Source organism: Ictidomys tridecemlineatus, chromosome 7 (assembly GCF_052094955.1).
Source record: "Ictidomys tridecemlineatus isolate mIctTri1 chromosome 7, mIctTri1.hap1, whole genome shotgun sequence".
NCBI classification, from domain to species: Eukaryota; Metazoa; Chordata; class Mammalia; order Rodentia; family Sciuridae; genus Ictidomys; species Ictidomys tridecemlineatus.
This window is the reverse complement of record NC_135483.1, coordinates 108,566,007-108,591,685: the sequence shown is the minus strand read 5'-3', so window position 1 is coordinate 108,591,685 and position 25,679 is coordinate 108,566,007. Positions and strand designations below refer to the sequence as shown.

General features: G+C 43.2%; 1 protein-coding gene and 1 pseudogene across 2 annotated transcripts in view; both read left to right on the top strand.

Annotated features, from left to right (window-relative positions):
• Positions 1-3,645: 3,645 nt before the first annotated feature.
• Positions 3,646-25,679, top strand: part of Lct (lactase) — a 41,487-nt gene continuing 19,453 nt past the window's right edge. For both annotated transcript variants that reach the window (XM_078017311.1, XM_005315839.5), the window contains exons 1-7: positions 3,646-4,315; positions 7,824-7,903; positions 11,906-11,989; positions 15,346-15,448; positions 16,900-16,978; positions 19,389-20,115; positions 23,694-24,339. In XM_078017311.1, coding sequence (XP_077873437.1) covers positions 3,676-4,315; positions 7,824-7,903; positions 11,906-11,989; positions 15,346-15,448; positions 16,900-16,978; positions 19,389-20,115; positions 23,694-24,339 — 2,359 coding nt within the window. In that variant the 5' untranslated portion in view covers positions 3,646-3,675. The remainder of the gene's footprint in view (positions 4,316-7,823; positions 7,904-11,905; positions 11,990-15,345; positions 15,449-16,899; positions 16,979-19,388; positions 20,116-23,693; positions 24,340-25,679) is intronic.
• On the top strand, positions 8,687-10,571 carry LOC110597539 (ATP synthase F(0) complex subunit C2, mitochondrial pseudogene; annotated as a pseudogene).

The window sequence follows — 25,679 nt, the reverse complement described above, 5'->3', positions numbered from 1 at the left end:
CCTCTCCCTCGGGCCACACCTCTTTACGCCACGCCCCTCCGTCCTCTGGGTCTGAGCCATGCCCCCGCAGGCAGGTATCACTGGTAGGTGTAGTAGGAAGTTTCTTTACTGATTTGGGGTGGGGAGGTCCTGAAAGGAAACAACTTGACTAGAACTGAAACATTAATTTGACCAAATATATACCCCAAAGAAAACTTTAAACCCAGGAAAAATGCCTTCCTTTTTGGTGAATTTGTCCTCTCCCCTCCAGTCCTGCCATCCCACTCCAGAGCAAAATCATGACTGCAAACAATGAAATCCATTTTCATAGCTGAAAATGTGTGCTTACACATCCTCTTTCTTAATGCAGTACTTGGTAGGGAGCTAAAGTGGTAAATGGGTTATAGAGCATGTATAAGATCTTGATGAAAATTAGAAAAATATTTGAGTATAGACTGTTCCAAAAGGAAAAGTTTTGAATTTTGTAATGTTGTCAACTGGTATATAAATTTAAAGGATTTTTAACCAAATGTCAACAGATATCCATTAGTAAGGAAATCATAAGTTGTAGCATTGGTTTACACACAAAATTACATAGTCATAGATATTGTGAAATGGGGACTATCTCCAAGACACATGCAAGAGGAAATATATAAACACTTCCAAGAAGATTCTGGGAGAATGCATGATAGGAGAGGCCTTGTCCTGTCAGAAAGAAAAAAAAAATACTACACAGGTATAGAAATTAAAATAGTGTGTTAGTGGTGCTGGAATAGGTGGAAATCTATAAACTTCTGAATATATAGTTTTTCTTTCCTGGTAAATTAGCATTTCAAATAGTTCAGAATGATGACTTGAGAGGCTGAGACAGAGAATCACAAATTCAAGGCCGATTTTTGCAATTTGTTGAGACTGTCTCAAAGACTAAACAGGACCAAGAATACAGGTTAGTAACAGAGCACCCCTGAGTTCAATCCCTAGTAGTGGGGGAAAAATGGGGAAGAACAGCCTATTCAATAGCATATTAGAAATTGGCCTGTCATACAATATGTACCGTTAAAATTCAGGATGGGTTAAAGATCTGAAGATATAAAAAGAATAATCAAATATTAGGTAGGTTTGACCTGGGATATTTTTTTCTTTTTAGAAACTGGTACTAGTTAATATATGTTGAAGACACTAGGGAACCAAATTAGGAGAAATTTTTTTCTATCCTGTTTTTGATGAGATGTTCAAACTTAAAATTTTATATCAGTAGTAAGAAAATAAAAAATATATGAACATAAATCACAGAAAAATAAATGGCCAGTTTACAAGAACATCTCTAAATCAGAAAAATGAGAATCAGTTTGGGGCAGTAGCTCAGTGGCAGAGCACTTGCCTGACATGTGTGAGGCACTGGGTTCGATCCTCAGTACCACATGGAAATAAATAAAGGCATTCGTCAATTTACAACTATGAGGGGGGAAAAAAGGAAAATGAGAAAATCAAGGAAGTATTTCATTTTTCAAAGTGTCAAAATGTGAAATTTTATAACATGTTAGCAAGGCAGAGAGATTTAGGAACACTACCAAGAAGGATTTAAATTTGAAAAAAAAAAAACCAAACTTATTTTAATCAATTTGGGTATGCCTGGCATAGAATCCATCTACAAAAATGGTCACAAATGGACTAGCTGTGAATAAGAATATACATTTGAAGCATTGTTTATAACACATTAAAACAAGCTGTGTGTGGTGGCACACGCCTGTAACCTCGGTAACTCAGATAAGGCAGGAGGATCAGTTTGAGATCAGATAAGTTTGAGACCAACCTGGTCAATTTAGCAAAATTTCATCACAAAAAAATAAAAAGGGCTTCGATGTAATTCATTATGAGTGCTTCTGGATTCAATTTCCAGTACTGGCAGGGGGATAGAGGAAACAACCTTAAAAGCAATGAAAGGGTTCAATATGTAAGAGGTTTAATTATGCTCAATCCTTAACTGGAATGCTGTGCATCTGTTAAAAAGAGATTAGTCTATGGAGCTGGGGTTGTGGCTGGGGTTGTAGAGTGTTTGCTTAGCATGTGTGAGGCACTGAGTTTGATTTTCAGCATTTCATATAAAAAAATAAAGGTCCATTGACGACCAAAAAACAAAAAAGGAGATGAGTATTCTGAGATCACTCAGTTATTAAGTGAAAAAAGGAGCTTAGTAACAATGCATATGGCATGATTCCAAATACATTAATTTATGTCATATACTTTGAATGCTATATGCATATTTGCATTTTTATGTAATAATCACTGAGTTTCATTATTCTAAACATCTCACAATTATGTTCCATTACTGTCCACAATATATCATTTATTATCTCCATTCTACAGGCACAGAGAAATTACTTTCATCTGTGATTTAAACTTTTTTTTTTAGAGAGAGAAAATTTTTTGATATTTATTTTTTTTAGTTTTCGGTGGACACAACATCTTTTTATGTGGTGCTGAGGATCGAGCCCTGCGTGCCCCATCGAACCCATGCCAGGCAATCGCGATACCGCTTGAGCCACATCCCCAGCCCATAAACTTTTGAATAACCATTATGCCATGTGGCGAAAGGAAATAGAAAGAAATTATAATGTGCCAATTTTTTTAAAAAAAAGCAAGCTGGAAGAATCCACATTGTTGAAGGTATTCATTCTAGAAAGAATATGGAAGTGATCAAAGGAGAATTTGTAAGGTTTTCATAGATGTTTCTATATTTAAATATTTTACAAGATGTATTCATTGTTTGCTTTTTGTGTGTGTGTAGTTCTGGGGATTAAACCCAGGGACCCCTACCACTGCTACTTCCCCAACCCTTTAACATTTTTAAAGTTTTGAGACAGGGTCTCATTAAATTCAAGACTGGCCTAGAACACACATTCTCCTGCCTCAGTCTCCAGAGTTGCTAGAATAACAGGTGTGTGCCACCTTGCCTAGCTGTTCACATATTTTCAAAGTAGTGGGGGGAGTTGTTGAGGGACTTATTTCTGTTTATAATATGTCAAGAAATTTTGAAGTACCAGTTGCAGTGGTGCAAACCTGTAATCCCAGCAGCTCGGGAGGCTGAGATAGGAGGATCATGAGTTCAAAGCCAGGCTCTGCAAAAAGTGAGGCACTAAGTAACTTAGTGAGACCCTGTCTCTAAATAAAATACAAAATAGGGATAGGAATGTGGCTCAGTGGCTGAGTGCCCCTGAGTTTAATCCCTGGTACCCCACCCCACAAAAAAAATAAATTTTAAAATAATAGACAGGGCTGGGGATGTGGCTCAAGTGGTAGCGCGCTCCCCTGGCATTGTGCAGCCTGGGTTCGATCCTCAGCACCACATACAAACAAAGATGTTGTGTCCGCCAAAAACTAAAAAATAAATATTAAAAAAAATTCTCTCTCTCTCTTTCTTTAAAAATAAATAAAGAAAAATAAAGTAATAGATAAAAAGTGGAGAATTTTTTCCCAGATATTTTCTAGGTTCTTCTGCTTAAATTCAATGGATAGTTTGAGGGTTTCATGTTATTTCTTATCGTCTTTAAATTTTTAAATATTAGTGAACCATGTACTTCTTTCACTACCATAGATAACCAGGTTAAATATTGTTAATAATCATGTAGAAGTTTACAACCTCAGCTGTTGTTATAAAGTCAGGATTCCTTCCATATACCTAACAGTTCCCTGAAAATGGAGCTGTCTCAGAATGTAGTCTTTATTGTTCTACTAAGCTTTTCATGCGAGGGGTTAGACTGGGAACCTGACAGAAATTTCATTTCAGCTGCTGGTCCTCTAACTAATGATTTGCTGCACAACCCAAGCTATCCACTGGGAAACCAGAGTTTGAATTTTGTAGTTGGGGACAAGGACATTTATGTTTGTCACCAGCCACTGCCCTCTTTCCTGCCAGAATACTTCAGCAATCTTCATGCCAGTAAGATCACCCATTATAAAGTATTTCTGTCATGGGCACAACTTCTCCCATCAGGAAGCTCCAAGAATCCAGATGAGAAAACAGTGCATTGCTACCGACAACTCCTCAAGGCCCTCAGGACTTCGAAGCTTGAGCCCATGGTTGTGCTGCACCACCAGACCCTACCCACCAGCCCTGTGCAGAGAAACGAAGGCTTTGCTGATCTCTTTGCTGACTATGCCACATTTGCCTTCCACTCCTTTGGGGACCTAGTTGGGATCTGGTTCACCTTTAGTAACTTGGAGAAAGTAATGATGGATCTTCCTCACCAGGAATCAAGAGCTTCGCGTCTCCAGACTGTCACTGATGCCCACAAAAAGGCCTATAATATTTACCATGAAAAATATGCTTCTCAGGGTAAGTACACATTGACCCTGAAGCTAATCCACCAGCAGCTTTGGTACACACCTTCCCCCATCCTTCTTAGAGCTGGACTTGGTATTTCTTCTGCTTACTTTCAATAGACTCCTCATATCTATACAGTGGGAGAGACCAATGTTGTATTGATTTTCCAATGGAGGTAGGAAAGGGTAGTTTATATTGCATAATGTCCTTTGAAAAATATATTTTAAATTTCTTGCCCACTCTTGAAACTGTGCAGCCACTGATTGTCTCACTGTCCCCTCTCCCTTCACAAGGAGACCTGCCTTCCTAACTATCCAAGGCTTCAAGATTGCCTGTGCTTCTTCCTCAGCCCCCACCCCTTTTCTTATGAAGACCACTAAGACCATTGCAGCTAGAGCTTACATTACATCAAGGGAGACAGACAAACACAAAATAAAATGATGATATACTGACAGGGAATGAAAAACCATAAGGTGTTTTTTGTTTTGCTTCGTTTTATATGTGTGTGTGTGTGGTATGGTGCAGGTTTGAAACCAGGGCTTTACTCATGCTAGGCCGGTGCTCTACCTTGAACTATACCTCCAGCCCTGAGAATACTGTAAGTTTAATTGTTCATATTCCTATTTCTTAGGTAACCTGAAGTTCTGATTCAGTAGTTCTAGGCAGAACCAGAACATTTGTGTTTTTAATAAATTCCCAAAGTGAATGCTAGGTATACTGATTTTGGACTATATATGCTTTCTTCTTTTTATTATATACTATATGTATGTGTCTATACTATATAATGTATATGCACAATTTTTTTGTAGTGGTAGCAGCAGCAGGGGTTGAACCTGGGGTGTTTTGCCCCTGAGCTAATACCAGCCTTTTATAATTTTTTATTTTGAAATAGGGTCTGCCTAAGGTGCTGAGGCTGGCCTTGAACTTACAATCCTCCTGCCTCTCACATGCTAGGCAAATGCACTACCACTGAGCTGAATCCCTAGTCCTTTTTGTTCATTTTGTTTTGTTTTATTTTATTTTAAAACAAAAAACAACCCCATGAAAAACAGGCAAAGGATTTGAATAGACATTTCTCCAAAGAAAATAATGCAGATAGTCAATAAGCACATGAAACATCACCAATCATATAGAAATACAAATCCAAACCACAATTAGTTACCACTTTATACTCATTAGGATGGCCATTATAAACAGAGTGAGAAATAGAAAGAGAAAACAAGTGATGGTGTGAACACAAAGAAACTACAGTGCTTATGCATTGGGGTCAGCAAAGTAAAATGGCACAGCTACTGTAGAAAACAGAATTGTGGTTCCTTTAAAAATTGTAATTTAGCCAGGTTGCATGGTGCTGCATGCCTGTAATCCTAAGAACTGGGGAGGCTAAGGCAGGAAGATCACAAGGTCAAGCCTTGCCTAAGCAACTAAGCAAGACCCTGTAATAAAATAATAAATAAAAGAGCCTAGACAGGTAGCTCAGTGGTAGAGTACCCTGGGTTCAATTCCCAGTACTGCAAAAATAAATAAATAAAATTTAATTTAGGGGCCAGGTATAGCTCAGTGGTAGAGTACTTACCTAACGTGCAAGGCTCTGGTTCAGTCCCCAGTACATAAAATAAATATTTAATTTAGAATTACCATATGATCCAAATTCCACTTCTGGGTATATACCTATAAGAATTGAAAGCAAACTGTTAAACAAGAATTTCTAGACCAATGTTCATATTAGCATTATTCATAATATCTAAAAGGTGGAAACAAACCACATCTCTGTCTATAGATGGATAAATATATGTGGAATGTACCTACAAAAAATATTATTCAGCCTTAAAAAGGAAGGAAATTCTAACACAACAACATAGATTAACTTTGAAGATGACATGCTAAGTGAAATAAATCAGACACCCAAAAAAAGACAAATACTCTATGATTCTACTCATATGCAGTAACCTCCAATAGTAATTCAGAGACAAAGTGGAATAGAGATTGGCAGGGGCTGGAAGAGAGGAGACCTAGGGGAGTTACTGCTTAGTGGGTACAGAATTTCAGTTTGGGAAGATGAAAAAGTTCTGGAGAGAGAAGCTGGTGATGACTGCACAATAATATGAATATACGTGATGCTGCTGAATTATACAATTCAAAGTATTTTTGGGCTAGGGACATGGCTCAGTTGGTAGAGTGCTTGCCTTGCATGCACAAGGCCCCGAGTTCAATCCTCAGCACCACCCTCCCCTGCCACACACACAGTGTTTAAAATGGTAGATTTTGTTATATCTTATCACAATTTTGTTCTTGTGGTGGTGCTGAGGATTGAACTCAGAGCCTTGTACATGTGAGGGAAGCATTTACCAACTGAGCTATTTCCCCAGCCTTATTTTAACATAATTTTTAGCAAATAAAAAAGTATAATCTTTCTGTATGTGTTATAAACTTCTACTGATTTGTTAGATGTGCTGCCAATCAGGAAGAAAAAGAAGATATGATTTTTGGCAGAGTTGGAGGGTTGAGAAAAAAGTGAACATCCCTCTGATAGGAAGAGTAGAATCACATATAGCACCCCCATTTGCCCAGCATTGGGACACACTCCAGGGCAACATCTAGTAACCCCTGCCACACCTCTAGCAACAGCAGCTTGTTATTGGCCAGATTATTTTGATCAATGCATTCAGGGAGCCAGATATTGTGGTGCACACCTGTAATCCCCGCAGCTCGGGAGGCTGTGGCAGGAGCATTGCAAGTTCAAAGCCAGCCTCAGCAATTTAGCAAGGTCCAAGCAACTTAGTGAGATCCTGTCTCAAAAAATTAAAAAAGGGCTAGGGATGTGGCTCAGTAGTAAAGCATCCCTGGGTTCAATTCCCAGTATTATCATACCCCCCCAAAAAATAAAAATAAAAACGTTGGCAACATAAGGCAACTTAAAAAGAATACAGCTCAGTGTTTATCAAATTACGGTCTCAGGACCACTTCAAATCACATAGGTAGCTTGTGTTAAAATGTGTGTTCCTGGGCTCACCCTAGTCTCCTGACTCCAAATCTGAGGGTGGAGGTCTGAAAATTGGCATTTTAAAATAATTTTGGCAGATGATTCTGATGCATACAAAAGTTTGAGAGTCACTGTTAGATTCCTTAAATCAAAACAAGTTGCATATGGTAATATTCTCTTTGTTTCTCACTCAATACACAGTAGGACTTTATATTGAGATCTACACAGTGAACAAGGACAAAGTGACATCAGTTTCCTGCGTGCACCCTGCCTTCAAAGCAGGTTCTTCCCTTGCCACCTTTTATCTTGCTGGGCAGGGATATTGTTCCTACAAAACCGTCTCTCAGGGACTTTTTCTTCCCCCACTACTTTGTTTTCTATAGCCTTTCAGATAAAATCATGTGAACTATTTTTTCATAAATCCTTTTTAAAGTTCTACCCTCCTAGAGAAAGGTGGGTAGAAAATGGATGCCCCAGTGGCTTCCTTGGTCAGAGCCTGCTGCTCTCGCTCACCTGCTGTTCTTCTGGTTGTTTCAGGCGGAAAGCTCTCTGTGGTCCTAAGAGTGGAAGAGATCTCGGAGCTCCTGCTAGAACCATCCACATCTGCACTTGGCAAGGTGACAACAACCCAGAGATACAGCCTCTATAGTACCTGGGGGAAGTCGTTTGTTTTGTTTTGTTTTTTAGGGTTTTTTTTTCTTCTTCTTGGTACTAGGGATTGAACCCAGGAGGACTTTACCTTTGAGCTAGATCCCCAGTCCTTTTTTTAAATTTTAAAATTTATTTTTATGCTTTTAAAATTTAACCTTTATTTTACTTGTTTTTATGTGGTGTTGAGGATGGAACCTAGGGCCTCACCCATGCTAGGCAAGCGCTCTACCACTGAGCTACAATCCCAGTCCCTACATTTTTTATTTTAATACAGGGTCTTGCTAAATTGCTGAGGTTGGTCTTGATCTTTTAATCCTCCTGCCTCAGCCTCCCCAAATTGCCTAGTATTATAATAGGTGTGTGCCGCCACGCCCTGAAAAAGTTATAATTTTTTCTTTATTTGAACTCAGGGGCACTCGGCCACGGACCCACATCCCCAGCCCTATTTTGTATTTTATTAGATACAGGGTCTCACTGAGTTGCTTAGTGCCTTGTTTTTGCTGAGGCTGACTTTGAACTCGTGATCCTCCTGCCTCGGCTTCCTGAACCACTGGGATTATAGGCATGTGCCACTGCATCCAGCAAAAGTTGTGCCAAGTTTTTTTCTGCTGGTTTGACATTTGTATAAATGCCTTTTCTGAGTGTCATACATTCCCTAGATTCAGAATTGCTTTAAAAACAATATCTCATTTGTGGTATCCCTAGCTCTTGCCTTGTCCGTGTCGGCTTGCTTATAACAAAGAAGCCAAATGCTTTCTGCTTGCCCTGATTCATTCTTAAAAGAATTCAAAAGTCAGGCACACTGTCTTCTCTGCACAGGGAGCAGCTTTCTTGCCACAGCCCCTCACTCCCTGAAAATATATGCCTGCTCCAAGTTCCTCTCCACCCACTCCTTGGTCAGGAGCACCTCTCAGCTGCTGGACCTACCACTATCTCCCACGGTGCTGAACCGACCAGAGACACATAGGAGAGCTGCAACAACTTGGCAGTCCCACGTCCCCTGACCTCACTTTTCCCTCACCCCAGCTTCCAAACCAGCACCATTTTAGGGGCCATCAACACAGCAGCCAAGTTCATTGGGGCTGGGGCTGCCACAGTCAGGGTGGCTGGCTCTGAGGCTGGGATTGGGACTGTATTTGGAAGCCTTATCATTGTTTATGACAGGAACCCTTCTCTGAAGCAACAGCTCTTCTCCTACGCCATTTTGGGCTTTTCCCTCTCGGAGGCCATGGGACTCTTCTGTCTGATGGTGGCCTTTCTCATTCCTTTGCCAAGTGAAGGGGCAGTCTCTGCCTCACATTCTTCCTCCCACATCTTGTCCACCCTGTATGTCCCTTTATGTGCAAAGTGGTTGGCTCAGGGTTTGACAGAGGGAAGACAAATAAATACTGTTTTAGTAAGAAAAAAAAAAAAAGAGTCAGGCACAGTGGCACACATCTTTGATCCCAGCAACTCGGAAGGCTGAGACAGGAGGGTTACACGTTCAGGGTCAGCCTGGGAAACTTAGTGAGACTCTGTCTCAAAATAAAAAGAGCTGGGTGTGTAGCTCAGTGGTAGTGTGCTTGCCTAGCCTGTCCCATCCTAGTACTGAAAGAAAAGGAAACAACAACAACAATGTCCAAAAGCTTACTAAAAATCCATTTATAGCAAAATAGATGTTAGAGTAGAGGGGTTTTAGAAAAGTGCTCCCTAGAGTATCTACCTTGGTTTCTACATCTCTATAACTCTCCATTCTAAAAAGAAAAATTAAAACATCTGAGCAGTAAGCAGGTTTGCCTCCTTTTGACTGCTGGGCAATGAGGAAAGCCATCAGAAAAAACAGCTGATCTCTGTAGTTCCTGTGGCGTTGTCACGGTACTGTCATTACCCCATATGCTCTCTGGGGGTTACGTATATCAGGGTTCAGTTTTCAGATTTACAAACCCCAGATGTGATAAGATTCTGAATAACAACTCTCGGGCTGATTGCACAACCAGATTGCTGCCTGAATTGATTTACAAAGGGTAATAACTGCTATCAGTTATAAACTCAGAAGACCAAAGTGCTCTTCAGAAAAATGCATGTCTGGCAGTAGCCTTTGAACTGGTCTTCCTACCTAGATCCATGCTGTGCCATGCTTCAGGGTAACCTTCCAAAAGCACAGTTTTGACGGATCCCATCAGGATGCCACACTCCCCTGAATCAACAAATCCCTCAGGGCTTCCCACTATCTTCCTCAATTCTTATTATACCCAGTGTATACACTATGCTAGCTAACTCTCTTCAAGATGATGCATAACATCTACTTCTTGTCCTTCCTGTCCTACCTTCCTCAAATCTTTTTCCATCAAAATCCTACCTACAGGGCTGGGGTTGTAGCTCAGTGGCAGAGCACTTGCCTGGCATATGTGAGGCACTGGGTTCAATCCTCAGCACCACGTATAAATAAAAAGATAAAAAATAAAGGTATATCAACAACTAAAAAAATATTTTAAAAAAAAACCCTACCTATTGTTAATGTCCATGTGAATGTGCTCTATTAGAAGGCCTTACTTAACCACACTCCCAATGCTTTCTAACTCAACTGCTGAACTCTTTCTCCACTTAGACCCTTTAGCCATTTGTTTAGACCAATTCCGAAGCTTTGCTTCGTAGAATTACCTAGAGTTAGAATACAGAGACCAAGGCTTAGTGTGGTGGGACAAATCTGGGCCCTTGGAAGGCATTCCCAGGTGGGTGTGATCCTCACTGATGTTTGAATATCATTGGTGTGGGCTTTTCTTACAGCACGTCTTGTTTTCTGCCTTTTCTTCATGTAAGTGATGTCTGTATTAATTTTTCTTATTAACTTGTAAGCTCCTGTGAATTTTTTTTGGGGGGTGGTACCCGGGATTGAACTCAGAGGCACTCAACCACTAAGCCACATCCCCAGCCCTATTTTGTATTTTAATTATAGACAAGGTCTCACTGAGTTGCTTAGTGCCTTGCTGTTGCTGAGGCTGGCTTCGAACTCGTGATCCTCCTGCCTCAGCCTCCCAAGTTGCTGGGATTACAGGAGTGCGCCCTTCTCCTGTGAATCTTATTTATCTTTAAATATGAATCCCCACTCACATTTCTAACACAATGACTTTCAGGAGTAGGGACTCAATTACTATGTATTATATGGAACTGACAAACAGAAGCAAGAACTGAGAAGACGGGTAAGGGAAATTCTGAGTGAGCACAGAGCAAGTGTGAGGAGTCTTGTTGACACTGATGATAACTTGATTGGGAAAGCAGTGGGGAGCCAGTGATGAATCAGTTATCAAAGTCCATGACACCCTTGGTTCTCACCAGATGTCCTAAGGGAAAAGATGATCCATGAGGGGGAGAGGCAGGCCATGGCTTAACTATGACACGGTTAGAAATGGAGTAGACATCCACTCACTGAGAAAAGTGGGCAGTGTGGTATCTTCGTGTTGAGACTCTGAGTTTTTTTCAACATAGGCAGGCCAGAGACAGGGCCAAGGTTATGTCCTTAATCAGAATGTAGACTAGGACCACGAGAGTCCTGCTCTCAGGTAGTCGATGGGTCAAGCTAGGGCTAACTGGGGTGAGCTTCAAACTGGCCTGAAACTATAACAAAACCCCAAACCCCGGAAAGGTCCACACAGCTCATGAGGGCCTCAAGGAATGTGCTGTGGGGGACACCTCTGACCTCCAGTGCCTTCCCTTGTCTACATGGTGTAACCCACCATTTCTGGAATACTCATGGGCTCATTCATTTAACCACACACACTTAGTGAGCACTTCCTGTGTGCCAGGCTCTTGGCAGAGCACACAGATGAGGTATTCCCAACAAGACACAGGCATTGCCCCTCCACACACGGTGGAAAACCTCACATTGTGGTATTCAGTTTAGAAATAAGGGGAGAAATAAAAAATACTTCTAAGCAGCATTTTGCCTTGAAATTTCTTATTCTCTAATGACCCTATTTGTTTATTTCTAGGACTCCGTTGATTTCCTATCTCTTGATTTGTCTTATGAATGCCAAAGTGTGGAGAGTCTACCACAGAAGTTGAATATATTGCAGGTAATTTGATCCCTTTTCCTTAACAACGATGAATATTGAGGGTTCCTAAAAGCCTATTAGACATCTAATGTGTTGGTTAATGTGTGAACTGAACTTCTACACAGTCAAAAGATCTGCCACGATGCATCTGGGGATATTTTCATTAAGAACATCCCTAAAGAACACTGGGTATTAGGCAGTCTTTCCTAGAAAAGGAAACAAGGGTTGACTTGTTAAGGTACATATTCACATTGGATCTTCTACTCTCATTGGAATTGCCTGAGAATTGAAATTTCAGTCTTCTCAGTTTTAAAAAGACAGTTGGTAGTGATGATTGCTGTGAGTTCATTTTGTATACTACAACAAAATACCTGAGGCAAGCTAACTTTATTTTAAAAAGAGGTTTATTTAGCTCACAGTTCTGTAGCTTCAAGGATGGTGCACTGGCATCAGCTCAGCTCACCTCAGCTCTGTTCAGGCCCCTCTTGGCTGCATCCCATCATGATGTGAGCTTGTGTGTGATGAAAAACATCAATGAGACAGGAAGCCAGAGAGAGACTGGGTTCCCATAGTCAAGGGGACACTCCAGTTGCCCTAACACCCTCCCATTAGTCCCCACCTCTTAAAGGTCCCACCACCTTCCAATACCATCACCCAAGAAACCAAGACCCAACCCAGGAACCTTTGAGAGGACACACTTAAACCACATCTAAACCAACACATTTGCACAAGTGTAAATCTACTTAATGAGCCTAGGTAGCCAAGGTCAGATGCTTTTTAGTAAGTGCTGGAGGTAGGATTTGAACCAGGGCTTTCTCATTCTAAGACACTACACTGCCTCTCCAAAACAAAAATAAGCAAAAGGTTGGCAACTTCATAATGAAGGTTGAATTTTTTTTTTAATCGCATACTATTTTAATTGTTTTGTAAGCTTCTTCTCACCTGAACCTAAACTTGCTTGAGAACCACAGCCTGCACTTCTGGGCTTCCTGGATGAGATTTCTGGGTCTTAAACAGAATGGTGGTGTCTTTGAGATCCTCTTGTGCCTGACAACAAAATTTGCCTTTCCCTTCCTCAAGGGATTAAACCAGAGCTTGTGACCAAGCTAAAGGCTTCAGAATCTAAAAAACATCTAAAAAAGCCCATCTCAGTTATTCAGATGCAGCTTGCCTCCAGTCAACAGGAGCATCTGCAGGATTTGTGTTAGAGGATGTGGTTTAAAGTGCTTCTTTTTCAAGATCTACACCACTGGTGTCTGGAAAATGCTATGAAACCTCAGTTCATAGCTGGCCATCCTGTGGACAAACTTAGGAGCCATATATTAAGCCCTGCAACAGTTCTTCTTTCCTTCCTTCTATTTCCTTATGTAGGAATTCAATTCCAGATGTTGGACTTCACAACTCAGATGCAGCCTCAAAGATTTAGAATGGGGCAGAGGCTATAGCTCAGTGTAGAGGATGCCCTGTACATGCATGAGGCCCTGAATTTGATCCCCAGCATGCAAAAAAGAACAGCTGAGTTCTCCCTGAGGAAAGGGGCTGAGGAGCATCCACAGGAGCCTGCAGCATGCTGCCTGTAGCTTCTTTCTCAACATAACCTCTTTTCTTACCCTAGATGCCCCCACACTTGAAGGGGCCTCTCCCATGGACTGCAAGGGGAGAGGGTGGAGGTGTTGTCGAGATCAATACACACTCACTTCTATCCCTCCTATCTCCCCAGAGCACCTTGCTGAGCCTCAGGGGCCCTCAGCTGCCGCTCATCAATGATGCATAGGTATCTTATGGCCTGAGAACATCCTCAGCACCTTGGTAAAGAGGCACAGCACAGCCCCAGCTTCTGAGTTCTGCAAGAGGCACACACTGAGTCCTATATCAAGTTATCAGAAAAGGCTCTGTTCACCCAGGGTACACTTCATTCTGCAGAAGGCAGGGCAAGGGCCCCAAACATTTCTAGTTCATTAGTCCTAGAATGTCACAATTTACACACACCCCCCACCAGTTGTATGGATCCTTCAAGAAGGAAAAAAACCCTCAGTTCTGTAAATATGCTGCCCTCAGTTGTTTGGATCTCCTGCATTGACCCATCCCTGGGAAAGGACCGAACCTGTGTGGAGGTGCAGCTCCACCAACAGTGTGCTCATGGGCAGCTCACCTGGCTTCTCTGAGCTTTGGACGCCTCATCTGTCAAGAAGGGACATTGTCAAAGGAAGCTATGAGAAAATAAAGAATGTGACTGGCTCCTTTTAAGTAGTTGCTATTGCTATCTCTTGTAGCCTTTAAGGCTCAGAGGAGGAAAAATTAGTGAGGGGGAAAATAACCAGACAGACCCCAGCCTCCCCAGGAAGGGTAAAATGAAATGAAGCCAGTCAGCTTGGAGATACTTCCCATGATACTAAAGTGGAGAATACCTGCTCTACACTTAATGTTCTAGCCACCTTTTCACCTCTGTGACCAAAAGACCTGACAGGAACAACGTAGAGGAGAAAAAGTATATTTGGCACTTACTGTTTCAAGGGTCTTAATCCATTGACGGCCAACTCCACAGTTCTGGGCCCAAGATGAGGCAAAACATCATGGTGGAAGGGTATGGAAAAGGAAAGCAGCTCAGGACATAGCAACAGGGGAGCAAAGAATGACCTCCGCTCAGCCAGGACAAAATATAAATCCCAAAGGCACGCCCCCAGTGACCTACCTCCTCCAGCCACACCCTACCTGCCTACAGTTACCACCCAATTAATCCAAATCAGTGATTAGGTCACATCATATCCTTGATTATGTTGTAATTCTCATAGCCTGATTGTTTTAGAACAATGTTTCTAAATGTTCTTGCATTGTCTGACACAAACTTTTGGGGGGCACCTCATATCTAAACCATAATAGTTAACAATGACAGCTCTTTTAACTTTATTATGGAAAACTTCAGGTGTATCTAAAAGTAAGGGGAAAAATATAAGGAACTCCTATGAATCCGTCTGTAGCTGCAAGTACTATTTTACCTATACCCCTCTCCTCTACCTTCTAAACCAGATTATTTTGAAGCAAACCTCAGACATCTAAAAATATGGTGATGGTGGTTTCTTGAGTAACATGGGCTCCTCATGAGAGCAGATGGCCTTGTTCTTGGCTCCAAGACATTCCTTGTGTACCCAAGATGAAGGAAGGGTGCAGGTAGGGGTGAGGAGTGTGGCCTGTGTACTAAACGTGTAGGTCTTTCTCCTTCAGGGTCTAGAGTCAGCTACTCTAATTAACTGATATGGCGAGAGGTCATTTTCAAAGCTAGGGAATGTTTGTGACGTCTCATCTTGATACCCTGTCCCTCTTTTCAAAAGATACTTCCTAGGGAGCTTCATTCATTTGCTGGCCTTTATATTTTTCAGACCATTGAACCAAAAGTGAAAGTTTTTATCTTCACCCTAAAACTTCAGGACTGTCCCTCTACCAGGAAGAGTCCTGCCAGTCTGCTTTTTAGCCTTCTGGAAGGTAAGTGGGTCCTCATGGGAGAGATTTTGAGGGACCTTTGTTTGTTTGGTTCACTGGCCTGGTGACTAACAGTCTTAAAAGCTGGGGTTTGAATAGGAGGAGGGGCACGGGGGGGGGACGACTGGTCTGAGAAACCTACCCAGGTGGGTCTAGGGGTTCTCTGCCTTCCCTGGCAAACAGCTCCCATTGCCCCAAGAAAGAGGTGAGGCTCTGTACAAGGCCAGGGATGCCTCTTACACAGATGAAGACCACTGGGCCTCAGATGTGAACTGTAAGCACAAAAGCTGATCTTTGTTTGCTAGTCTCTGTCCATTGCCTCTTCCTCCAGGGTCTTTCATCTCTGCCCCATTCTGTAGGACTGCTTCATGCCTGTCCCCAGTCAGTGCCTTCTGTTTCCCCTTCTCCCTCTGACCTCAGTTTGACTATAGCCCTGGGTGGGCACCTAAGCTGCTAAAAACTTTCAGGTGCAGGACCTGAAGCTCAGGGACCATCTTCTCAGTGTTTTAATGCAAATTCTTGACTGAATCTAATTGACCATGGATCAAGAGGCTACTCCTGGTCCAGTTGTGCCAGGGGAAGGCCGGGGTCCATTAAGTCTGTGGCTGCTAGAGACTCCACAGGAAGGGGTAGAGGGACATGTGCTGGAGTGCCCTGAGACTCAGTCCCACCCCTGTCATCTATAGGCCAGGTTCTGGGAGAAGTCAGTGGTGTCCTTTCTGTTTCCTGTAACCCCTCCCCTCCCTGTGCCTCACTGACTCCACGGGCCTCTGCAGCTAATGTGCACACTTACCTAATATCCTCACCCCAACTCATTTTTGATAGCACGATGAGTACTGTTCTTAAATGACAGACCTTTATAAATGGTTAAAATGGTAACTTTTATGTTGATGTATATGCAAACCACAATTTTAAAATTCCACTGCTTGGGCTGGGGATGTGGCTCAAGCAGTAGCATGCTCGCCTGGCATGCGTGTGGCCCAGGTTCGATCTTCAGCACCACATACAAAGATGTTGTGTCCGCCGAATACTAAAAAATAAATATTAAAAAAATTCTCTCTCTCTCTCTCTCAAAAAAATTCTACTGCTTTCAGATGTTTAAATTCTAAATCAACAGTTCTCAAATTTGCAGTTCCTGGACCAGCAGCATCAGGATCAGCATCACCTGGGGACTTAGAAATGCGTTTCCTGGACCCCACCCAGACCAGTTTCAGAGGCTCTGGGGTGAAGCTGACAATCTCTTTAATCTTCAGATGATTCTGATTATACCATTAAGTGTGTAAGGAGATCAGAAATGTCTGCTCTCCTTAACCTTTTAGCCCATGGTATATTCAGAGGGACCTGGAACTGTTGCTTGAAGTTTGGGGATATTTTATGAGTGAGGAAAATTGCTGATATCAGATGCACACGTTCTTGGTTGAGTTTCATATAGAGTTCAATTTCTTCTTTTACAGCCATAAATAAAGACCAAGTGCTCACCATTGGGTTTGATGTTAATGAGCTCCTGACCTGCTCATCAAGTTCCAAGAAAAGGTGATGTTAGATTAAGTCACTGACATTTTTAGATTACTCTGCTCTTCTTTCACATGGGATCTCTTTTTTGGGATTGTTGGCACTGCTTATTGGACCAGCAGGTTTATTATGGTCATTCAAAAACAAGGAGAAAGGGTCAGAGGAAAGCTGGAGAAGTTATCCCTCACTGGATTTTGGTTTAGGCTCTACAGTCTGGCTTCCTCTGTTATTAGTTCACTCCAGCTGCACACAATTAGCAGAGCTGAGATTTGAATACTTTCTTCTAGTTTAAGATCTTAGAAACAGTGCATGTGGAAAAGAGGCCAGGTTAAACAGAGATCTGACCATCCCACTAGTTTCATGAAGTGAGTTCTTGCCCCCATTTCCTTAAGTGAAATGTCTTCCCCACTGGAGACAGTGTAGACAGGAGGGACAGTTTTTGCAGAAGCCTATCTTAAGAGTTCTCAGGAGAGAGGTTTTAATCAATGATGAGATAGCAAAAAATTTATCAATGACTAAAGTTTGTAAATTTACAAGGTTTATAAATTATATACTTTAAAAGAAATTGGAGCAGATTTAAGGTTAGCCCTGTAATTATATCATATCCCATATTAAATGAGCAAAAAGAGGATGGTGTGGAAGGTGGCACTGAGAATTCCCCACCACCTCAGCACTCCCTCAGGATGTCACAGGTGGACTTTACACACCAATGCTATTAGGTAGGACAGACTGGAGACCATCATTTGGCTCCCAGACCCTCAGCTGGAGCTCTTCTTGTCATTCCTCTGACATTTTGTGAACAGTGGTACCATTTGGCTGTCCTGAGCCATAGTCACTTCTTATTGTCCATATTTTCAACTCACTTCAAATCAGCAGTTGAGTTTAACAGATCTTGCTTGGGTAGCTGTCATACGTCAGACTTTCTGCTGTGTGGGCAAAATAGTGCCATGAGCAGAGAAGTCACCTTCTCCCTGACCATACAGTCTACCAAGAAGTGCTGGGCTCTATCTTCTGGCAGAGAAAAACAACAACAAAAAAATGAACCAAAATAAAATGGATTCCCTGGGAGGTCAGTAAGTACAAAACACAAGTGACACCAGCTCTGAGGTTCTCTCCAACACCCTGACCTCATTGCATTTCTCCTGAAGGGGAGATCCAACATTGGTTTACAGCAGGGACCCTGACTCAGTTGGATGTGGATGGAGACCTGCTGGTGGAAGGGAAGCAGGGGAGGAGGATTCAGGACTACCAGTTTTCTCCCTCAAGAATTTTAGACTTCACAAGTGAGGCAGAGAGGTCCCCAAAAGACCAGAGCACAGCAGGGGAGACAGCCCTACATCCCAAAGGGACAGAAGAACATTGTTTGGGACTCTCTGAGGCAGGTGGGCTGAAGCGGGGCACTTGGAATCTCTCTGGCCACGGAGTGCTTCTTAGTGCACTAAATCTTTCCCCAGGTTAGGCAAACCCCAGACTCCCTGCTCCAAGGCCTGTTCCACCCAGGGCAGTTTATTTCCTCAGACTTTTTTCCTCTATGACAGGAGTTCAGAGTCAGGGTCAGAGGGCCGAGTGAGGTCATGATCAGCCGAGGCTGCGTAGGTGCGCAGCTGACTAAGCACCAAGCAGCTCCCACATACCTGGTCGGGCTTCACAATTCCTGTATTTGGGATAATCCACAACCATAAATGGTGGTTCCCCCCCGCCTCCACTGCTCTAGCGAATCTGGGGAAATTGATACTAAGTAAAGCAGAGGGGCTTGGTCTAGAAGATCCCTAGTGTGGGGCTGATTTGCTCTGGCATCCCTCCTTGGAAGGGAGACCCCTCTTCAGTGTCTCAGTGTCCCTGTCACTTCTGCCAGTTCTGTGCTCTGGGCCAATCTGGTCTAGTGTGGTCTCCTTCCACGGCCCTCAGAGGTGATGCTCTTGACCTCCACTTTCTTTTCCCCGTGTGGACAGACACATCCACTTCTGCTAGCCTTTCCTCAAGGTTGGCTCTGCTGGGTACAGTTTGCAGTACACTGTGGTTGATGCTTTCCAGCCTGCAGGGCCCAGCTCACTGAAGGTGAAATCAATTTAGAGGATGACAACCAAAAACTTTTTTAAAAAGGAAAGGAAAGGAATGGGAGATAGACTAGAATAAAATAGAAAATAGACTAGGTTGCATGTAAGGATAGCACTTCACGTATGTGTGTGTGAGATTTGTTTTTGTTTTGGTACTGAGGATTGAACTCAGGTGCTCTGCCACTGAGTTCACACAGGGTCTTGTTAAGTTGCTTAGCACCTCACTAAGTTGCCTTCACTAAGTTGCCCTCACTAATTGACACAGTGTTTCTGAAATCTTTACAGATTAAGTCCGTTGAACCCTATTCATCAGCATGGGGGTATTTGTAACTCTGAGTCACTAATCATTCCTTGGTGTCACTTCAACCCCACAGCGTGTCTTGTTCTCTGACTGAAAGCCTGGCCCTTCAGACCGACCAGCATCAGGACCAAGAGATGGCAGTTGGGTCCTTGTACTCAGGCTCAGCCTACCAGAGAGTCTGGGAAACCTTTGCTAACCAGTCCCGGGCAGAAAGAGATGCCTTCCTGCAGGACGTTTTCCCAGAAGGCTTCCTCTGGGGCGTCTCCACAGGAGCCTTTAATGTGGAAGGAGGCTGGGCTGAGGGTGGGAGAGGGGCAAGCATTTGGGACCAATACGGGCACCTGAATGCCATCAATGGCCAGGCAACACCAAAGGTGGCCAGTGATAGTTACCACAAGCCAGTCTCTGATGTCGCCTTGCTCCGTGGCCTCCGGGCTCAAGTGTACAAGTTCTCCATTTCCTGGTCCCGGATCTTCCCCACTGGGCACAGGACCAGCCCCAACCTCCAAGGGGTTGCCTACTACAACAAGCTGATTGACAGCCTGCTGGACTCTGGGATCGAGCCTATGGTGACACTGTTCCACTGGGACCTGCCTCAGGCCCTGCAGGATCACGGCGGATGGCAGAATGAGAGAGTGGTGGATGCCTTCCTGGATTATGCCACCTTCTGCTTCTCTACTTTTGGGGACCGTGTGAAGTTGTGGGTGACCTTCCACGAGCCATGGGTGATAAGCTATGCAGGCTATGGCACCGGCCAACATGCTCCAGGCATTTCTGACCCAGGAGTAGCCTCTTTTAAGGTACTGCCCATTCCCACAGCTCCTAATTGGGCTGGAAGAAAGTAATTTTATCTGTCTGTTTTGCATCAGCAAGTCTTTACTTTTTGTTCTTTAAAGGTGATCAGAGGGAGGGAAAGGAAACCATAAATTAATTACCTTAATTTGTCCAGACCCTGTACTAGCTCTTTAAAAATAGAATTCCTTAGAATTGCCCTGATGGATGAGAAAATTGGGATCAGAGAGGATAAACAATGTTTGTGAAGACCTCACTGTTGGGTTGCAGGTTGGAAGACAGGTTCTGAGACTCCCTTCCTGACTCAAAGCAAGTCCCCAGGCTGGAGCCATAGCCATAGAGGGCTTGCCTAGCCCTAGGTTCCACCCACAGCACTGCACTTATTTAAAAAAAAAAAAAAAAAGCAAGTTTCTCATGTCACCTAGGCCTCTTTGTGTTAATCAAGGAGGGAATTTGTGAATTCAGCAAACTGAAAAATCTTGGTTGTAGCTTAGTCAAGATAGAACTTGATCATAGCACAGGAGATAGTTCCAGACCCAGCAGCTCTCTCGTTTCCCTTGTTGTCTTAATCCATTTGCTTTTGCTCCTATCTCCTGGTCTCTGGGTGACCACAGACACACTCCTGAATCCATCTCTGGATCTCAGCTAGGGGACTGGTGACAGGTGTGGGCCAAGGTCCCAGGCCCTGCCTACACTGAGAGATGGGGAGGTGGGACACGGAGGTGGCTTTCTTAGAAGGCCATCAGATATCATTTCGACAAGATGGAGATAGACAAATGGGACCAATTTTTAATTTTTCTTTTCTTGAGACAGGCTCTCAGGTGTTGCCCAGGCTGGTCTTAAACTCCCGGCTGGGCTCAAGCAATCTGTCTGCCTCAGCTCCCCTAGTAACTGGGACTTCAGGCATGCACCACAGTGCTAGGCTCTGGGGACCAAATTTCAAATGGGTTATTATGGGTTCTTCCCATCATGTCCCTTTTTCTTTCAGAATCTCCCAGAAAATCCAGCAGCTTTCTCTGGTAAGATTCTTTAGGGTAGATTTGTTAGGCTGGCTTTCCCTTTCATATTTTGGGTTCTGTTCCAGGTTAAGGGGAGAGATCAGCCATGTCCTCAACATGTTATAACCTTCTGGGAGAGATGTTAGTGGCACACATAATAAACTTAGAACAACTTGAAATGTTCATAATTAGAGCGAACTGGAACGTCATGTGTAAGTGACACGATGAGATGCCAAAGCCCCTCTCTCAAAGCTTCTGTTCTGCTCTTGTTAACAAGTGACTGCGTGCCTGGAAAGCAGCCCCTTTGAAAACGAAAGGTTTCATGCTTTCTCAGTGTCTGCCTGTTGTAAAACTCATCCAAACCTTTTCTTCTTAGGTTTTTCTTATGACTGAGACTTTCTTAGGCTTTACTATGACTCCCAAGATATTTTTAGAGACTTTGAGAAAGTTCCCTTCACTCTTCTTCTCAAATTCTATTTATTTAGGCAAACTGAGCCACATCCCCAGCTCCTTCAATTGTTGCTTGTTATTTATTAATTAACATGTTTTAATATTGAGATAGTCTTAGTTTAGGCTGCTGTAACAAGATACCATAGGCTGGTGGCTTAAACAACAGAGATGTTTTCTTCACACTGCTGGAGGCTGGGAAATCCCAGATCAAGGTACTAAGGAGGTCTCTCTGGGGAGGGCTCTCATTCCGGTCTGCAGACTGCCCTCTTGCTGTGTTCACACGTGATGGGGAGAGCAAGAGCACACCCTGATGGCTCTTCCTGTGAGTACACTACTCTCACCAAGAGGGCGCCACCTTTGTGACCTCCCTTAAATCTCTTTACCTCCCTAAGGCTTCCTCTCCACATACCGTTGCCTTGGGGTCTAGGGCTTCAACATACAGATTTTAGGGTGACAATGTCTAGTATTTCTTTCCATTCTTGGCTTTTTGCACTTAGGCCTTGCTTTAGTGCTCACTGTTTACTTGGCATCATGCTATTAGCACTTTCCACATTGTATCACAGTGACAATGACTGTTTCTAATGGTTGCCTAATGGCCCACTGAGCACCCTGCCCAGCACAGACTAGTTAAGTAGGGCCCATTCTTGCATTTTGGAAAGGAGAAGTTTGCCAGTAGTGTTTAGAGCTCAGTTAAGGACTAACATTCAGGACATAAGAAAAGCCAGGCGTGTTGCTTCCCAGGCCACATTTTGTTATGAAATTCTTCAAAAGTACGTGTCCATCTTTTCAGATGATAAAAAGAAGAAAAAAAAAAAACAACTAAGATTTAGCAACCTCCCTTCAGCACTCCAAGTTTTTGCTTGGTGTTTTACGTATGTGAATCTCACTTAGTCCTGCTGCATAATATACAGTTCTTGTAGAAAAGCTGAAATTGAGGAAACTGATAGTTCAAGTTTGCAAAGCAAGTTATTGACAGTCTTGATATGAAAGTAAGCTTGTTACACTCCATACCACTCAATTTTTATCCCTATTTTCCCATGTTCCACCAAGAAAGCTGATAACTTTTCCAAGATGATGAGCTAAGTCTATAAAGAGACTCTGGGGGATGCAGCTCAGTGGTACATCACTTGCCTAGCACGCCAGGAGCCCTGGGTTCCATCCCCAGCACTGTGTGGGGATAGTTCCTGGTTGTGGTTTTTCTTCATACATTTAAGAAGACTACAGAACAAGTAGGTTAGAAAAAGTGGTCTTCTTCTCCCTTGTGTATTAATTAAAATAATACCCCTTTACCCTGGACTAATTGTTCAATAATCACTTATTGAGTAGAGAGGCTGGTTTTGAACTTGTGATCCTCCTGCTTCAGCCTCTGAGTCACTGGATTATAGGGATGTGGATTACAAACAGGCCCGGAGTCAGATTGCCTTGGTTTTATATTCTCACGTTTCTCCTGACTGTAGCCTTGTAGTTATTACACCTACGTGGATCTCGTTTTCCTCATATGTAAAGTGGTAATTGCTGTACTTGCCACATGAGGTGGTTGAAAGGATTATGTGACAGGATTTATTGAGCAGTAGGTGTTCTCGACATGTTATGTTCAGGTGGTTGTTGATGCTGTCGGTGTTGATTTGTTGATGTTGAATGGTTAACTCGTTGCCTCCCTGGTGTTAACACTGACGTTGATAGTGTTGACAATAGTGTTTTTTCCTCACCGTACTGGGAATTAAACCCAGGAGGGTTTTTACCTCTGAGCTTCATTCATAGGCCTTTGTTACTTTTCACTTTATTTTATGGCAGCCCTCACTAAGTTGCTGAGGCTGGTTTTGAACTTGTGATCCTCCTGCCTCAGCCTCTGAGTCACTGGATTATAGGGATGCGCCTCACACCTGGCTGACTTTGATTTTTTGATGTTATTATTGACTAGTTGACATTATTGACATTGGTGTTAATGTTGAGTCGTTGATGACTTGTTGAAAATAGTGTTGATATCATGTTGACAAAGTGTTGTCTTCTCTGTGGCCTTGATATTGACATTGGTGTTAACTCATTGATGTTACTGTGGCCTTATTTTTGGCTCATTAGTGCTATTGTTGAAATTGTCATTGACACTAAGAGCTGTTTCCTTCTTTCTTCCTCTCAAGGTGGCTCACTCGATCCTCAAGGCTCACGCCAGAACCTGGCACCACTACGACCGTCAGCATCGCCTGCAGCAGCAGGGGCGTGTGGGCATAGTGCTGAACTCACACTGGGCAGAGCCCCTGTCTCCAGAGAGACCTGAGGACCTGATAGCCTCTGAGCGCTTCTTGCACTTCATGCTGGGCTGGTTTGCACACCCCATCTTTGTGGATGGAGACTACCCTGCCACTCTGAAGGCTCAGATTCAACAGATAAACAAACAGTGTCCCCAGCCTATGGCCCAGCTCCCTGAATTCACCGAGGCCGAGAAGCAGCTCCTAAAGGGCTCTGCCGACTTTCTGGGCCTGTCACATTACACCTCCCGCCTCATCAGCAAGGCCCAACAAGTCACCTGCATCCCCAGCTATGATAATATCGGAGGTTTCTCCCAACATGTGGACCCTGCATGGCCCCAAACTTCCTCTCCTTGGATTCGCATAGTGCCCTGGGGTATAAGGAGGCTGTTGCGGTTTGTGTCCCTGGAATACACGAGAGGAAGAGTTCCCATCTACCTGGCTGGGAATGGCATGCCCATAGGAGAGAATGAAGATCTCTTTGATGATTCTTTGAGAGTGGATTACTTCAACCAGTATATCAATGAGGTGCTCAAGGGTAAGGACAGTGGATATGCTGGTGATCGGAAGGTGGGAAGTATTTTTCCTCCAAGTCATTAGAGTTCTGTTAATGGAACAAAGACGGTCTCCCAGGGCAATGAAGCCCAAAAAGCAGTATTGGTATCAATAGTGGGGAGTTCTTCACATCATCCTTCTAACTCTATTTCCATGAAGGCTTATGTCTTTATTCCTGGGTTCTTGTTCCCTAGAACACCACCCTTCTACATTCTGTCCATCCGAGTTTTAGCAACCATCAGTTTTATCTTGTTGTTGTTGTACTGGATATTTAACTCAGAGGGCACTTTACCACTGAGCTAGAACTCTTTTTATTTGGAGACAGGGTCTTGCTCATTTGCTGAGGCCAGCCTTAACCTTACAATCCTCCTGCCTCAGCCTCCTGAGTAGCTAGGATTATAGGTGCATGCCATGGTACCTGTCAAATCTTACCATTTTTAATACACTTTAAAAACAAATATTGAGGGGCTGGGGATGTGGCTCAAGCGGTAGCGTGCTCGCCTGGCATACGTGCGACCCGGGTTCGATCCTCAGCACCACATACAAACAAAGATGTTGTGTCCACTGAAAACTAAAAAATAAATATTAAAATTCTCTCTCTCTCTCTCTCTCTCTCTCTCTCTCTCTCTCTCTCTCTTTCTTTAAAAAAAAACAAATATTGAGGGGCTAGAATTGTAGCTCAGTGGTAAAGCACTTGCCTAGCATGAATGAGGCACTGGGTTCAATCCTCATCATCACATAAAAATGAATAAATAAAATAAAGGTATTGTGTCCATCCACAGCTAAAAAAAATGGAGTGCCTGTAATATGCCAGTATTGTGCAAGACAGTAGAGGTACAATATTGAACAAACATTATTCCTTCCATAGAGAATTCTCAGTCTACTGAGAGTCACGGGCAAAGAACTGAAGTGTAGGATGACAAGGTCATGCACGGTGTGAGGACTCTTAGGTGGCCCTCCAGCCCATTAACTCTTCCCTCATTGCTCCAGCCACACTGATAGCCCTCTCCTTTGACTGGCTATAAAATCTGTATTCCACGTGACCTGGTTGACTGGTACCTACAGTTCACTCTTACCTAACATACCAGTTCATATGTCTTTTTATTCCTAATGAGAAAGGATGGCAAATGGGTTTCCTCTCACAAGTCAGTCATGATCCCTGGTAGTGAGTGGCTGTCTGTCTGACCACAGGACTGTGCTGACAAGGTTAGGAGACTGTCTAAATTCAGAGAGAAAGTCAATCGGTGAGACCTGAGGGGATAGGCACCCTCTGCCCCTCACTGGGACACATCTCGGTGTTAGCTACAATTCTGTTTTTCTTTT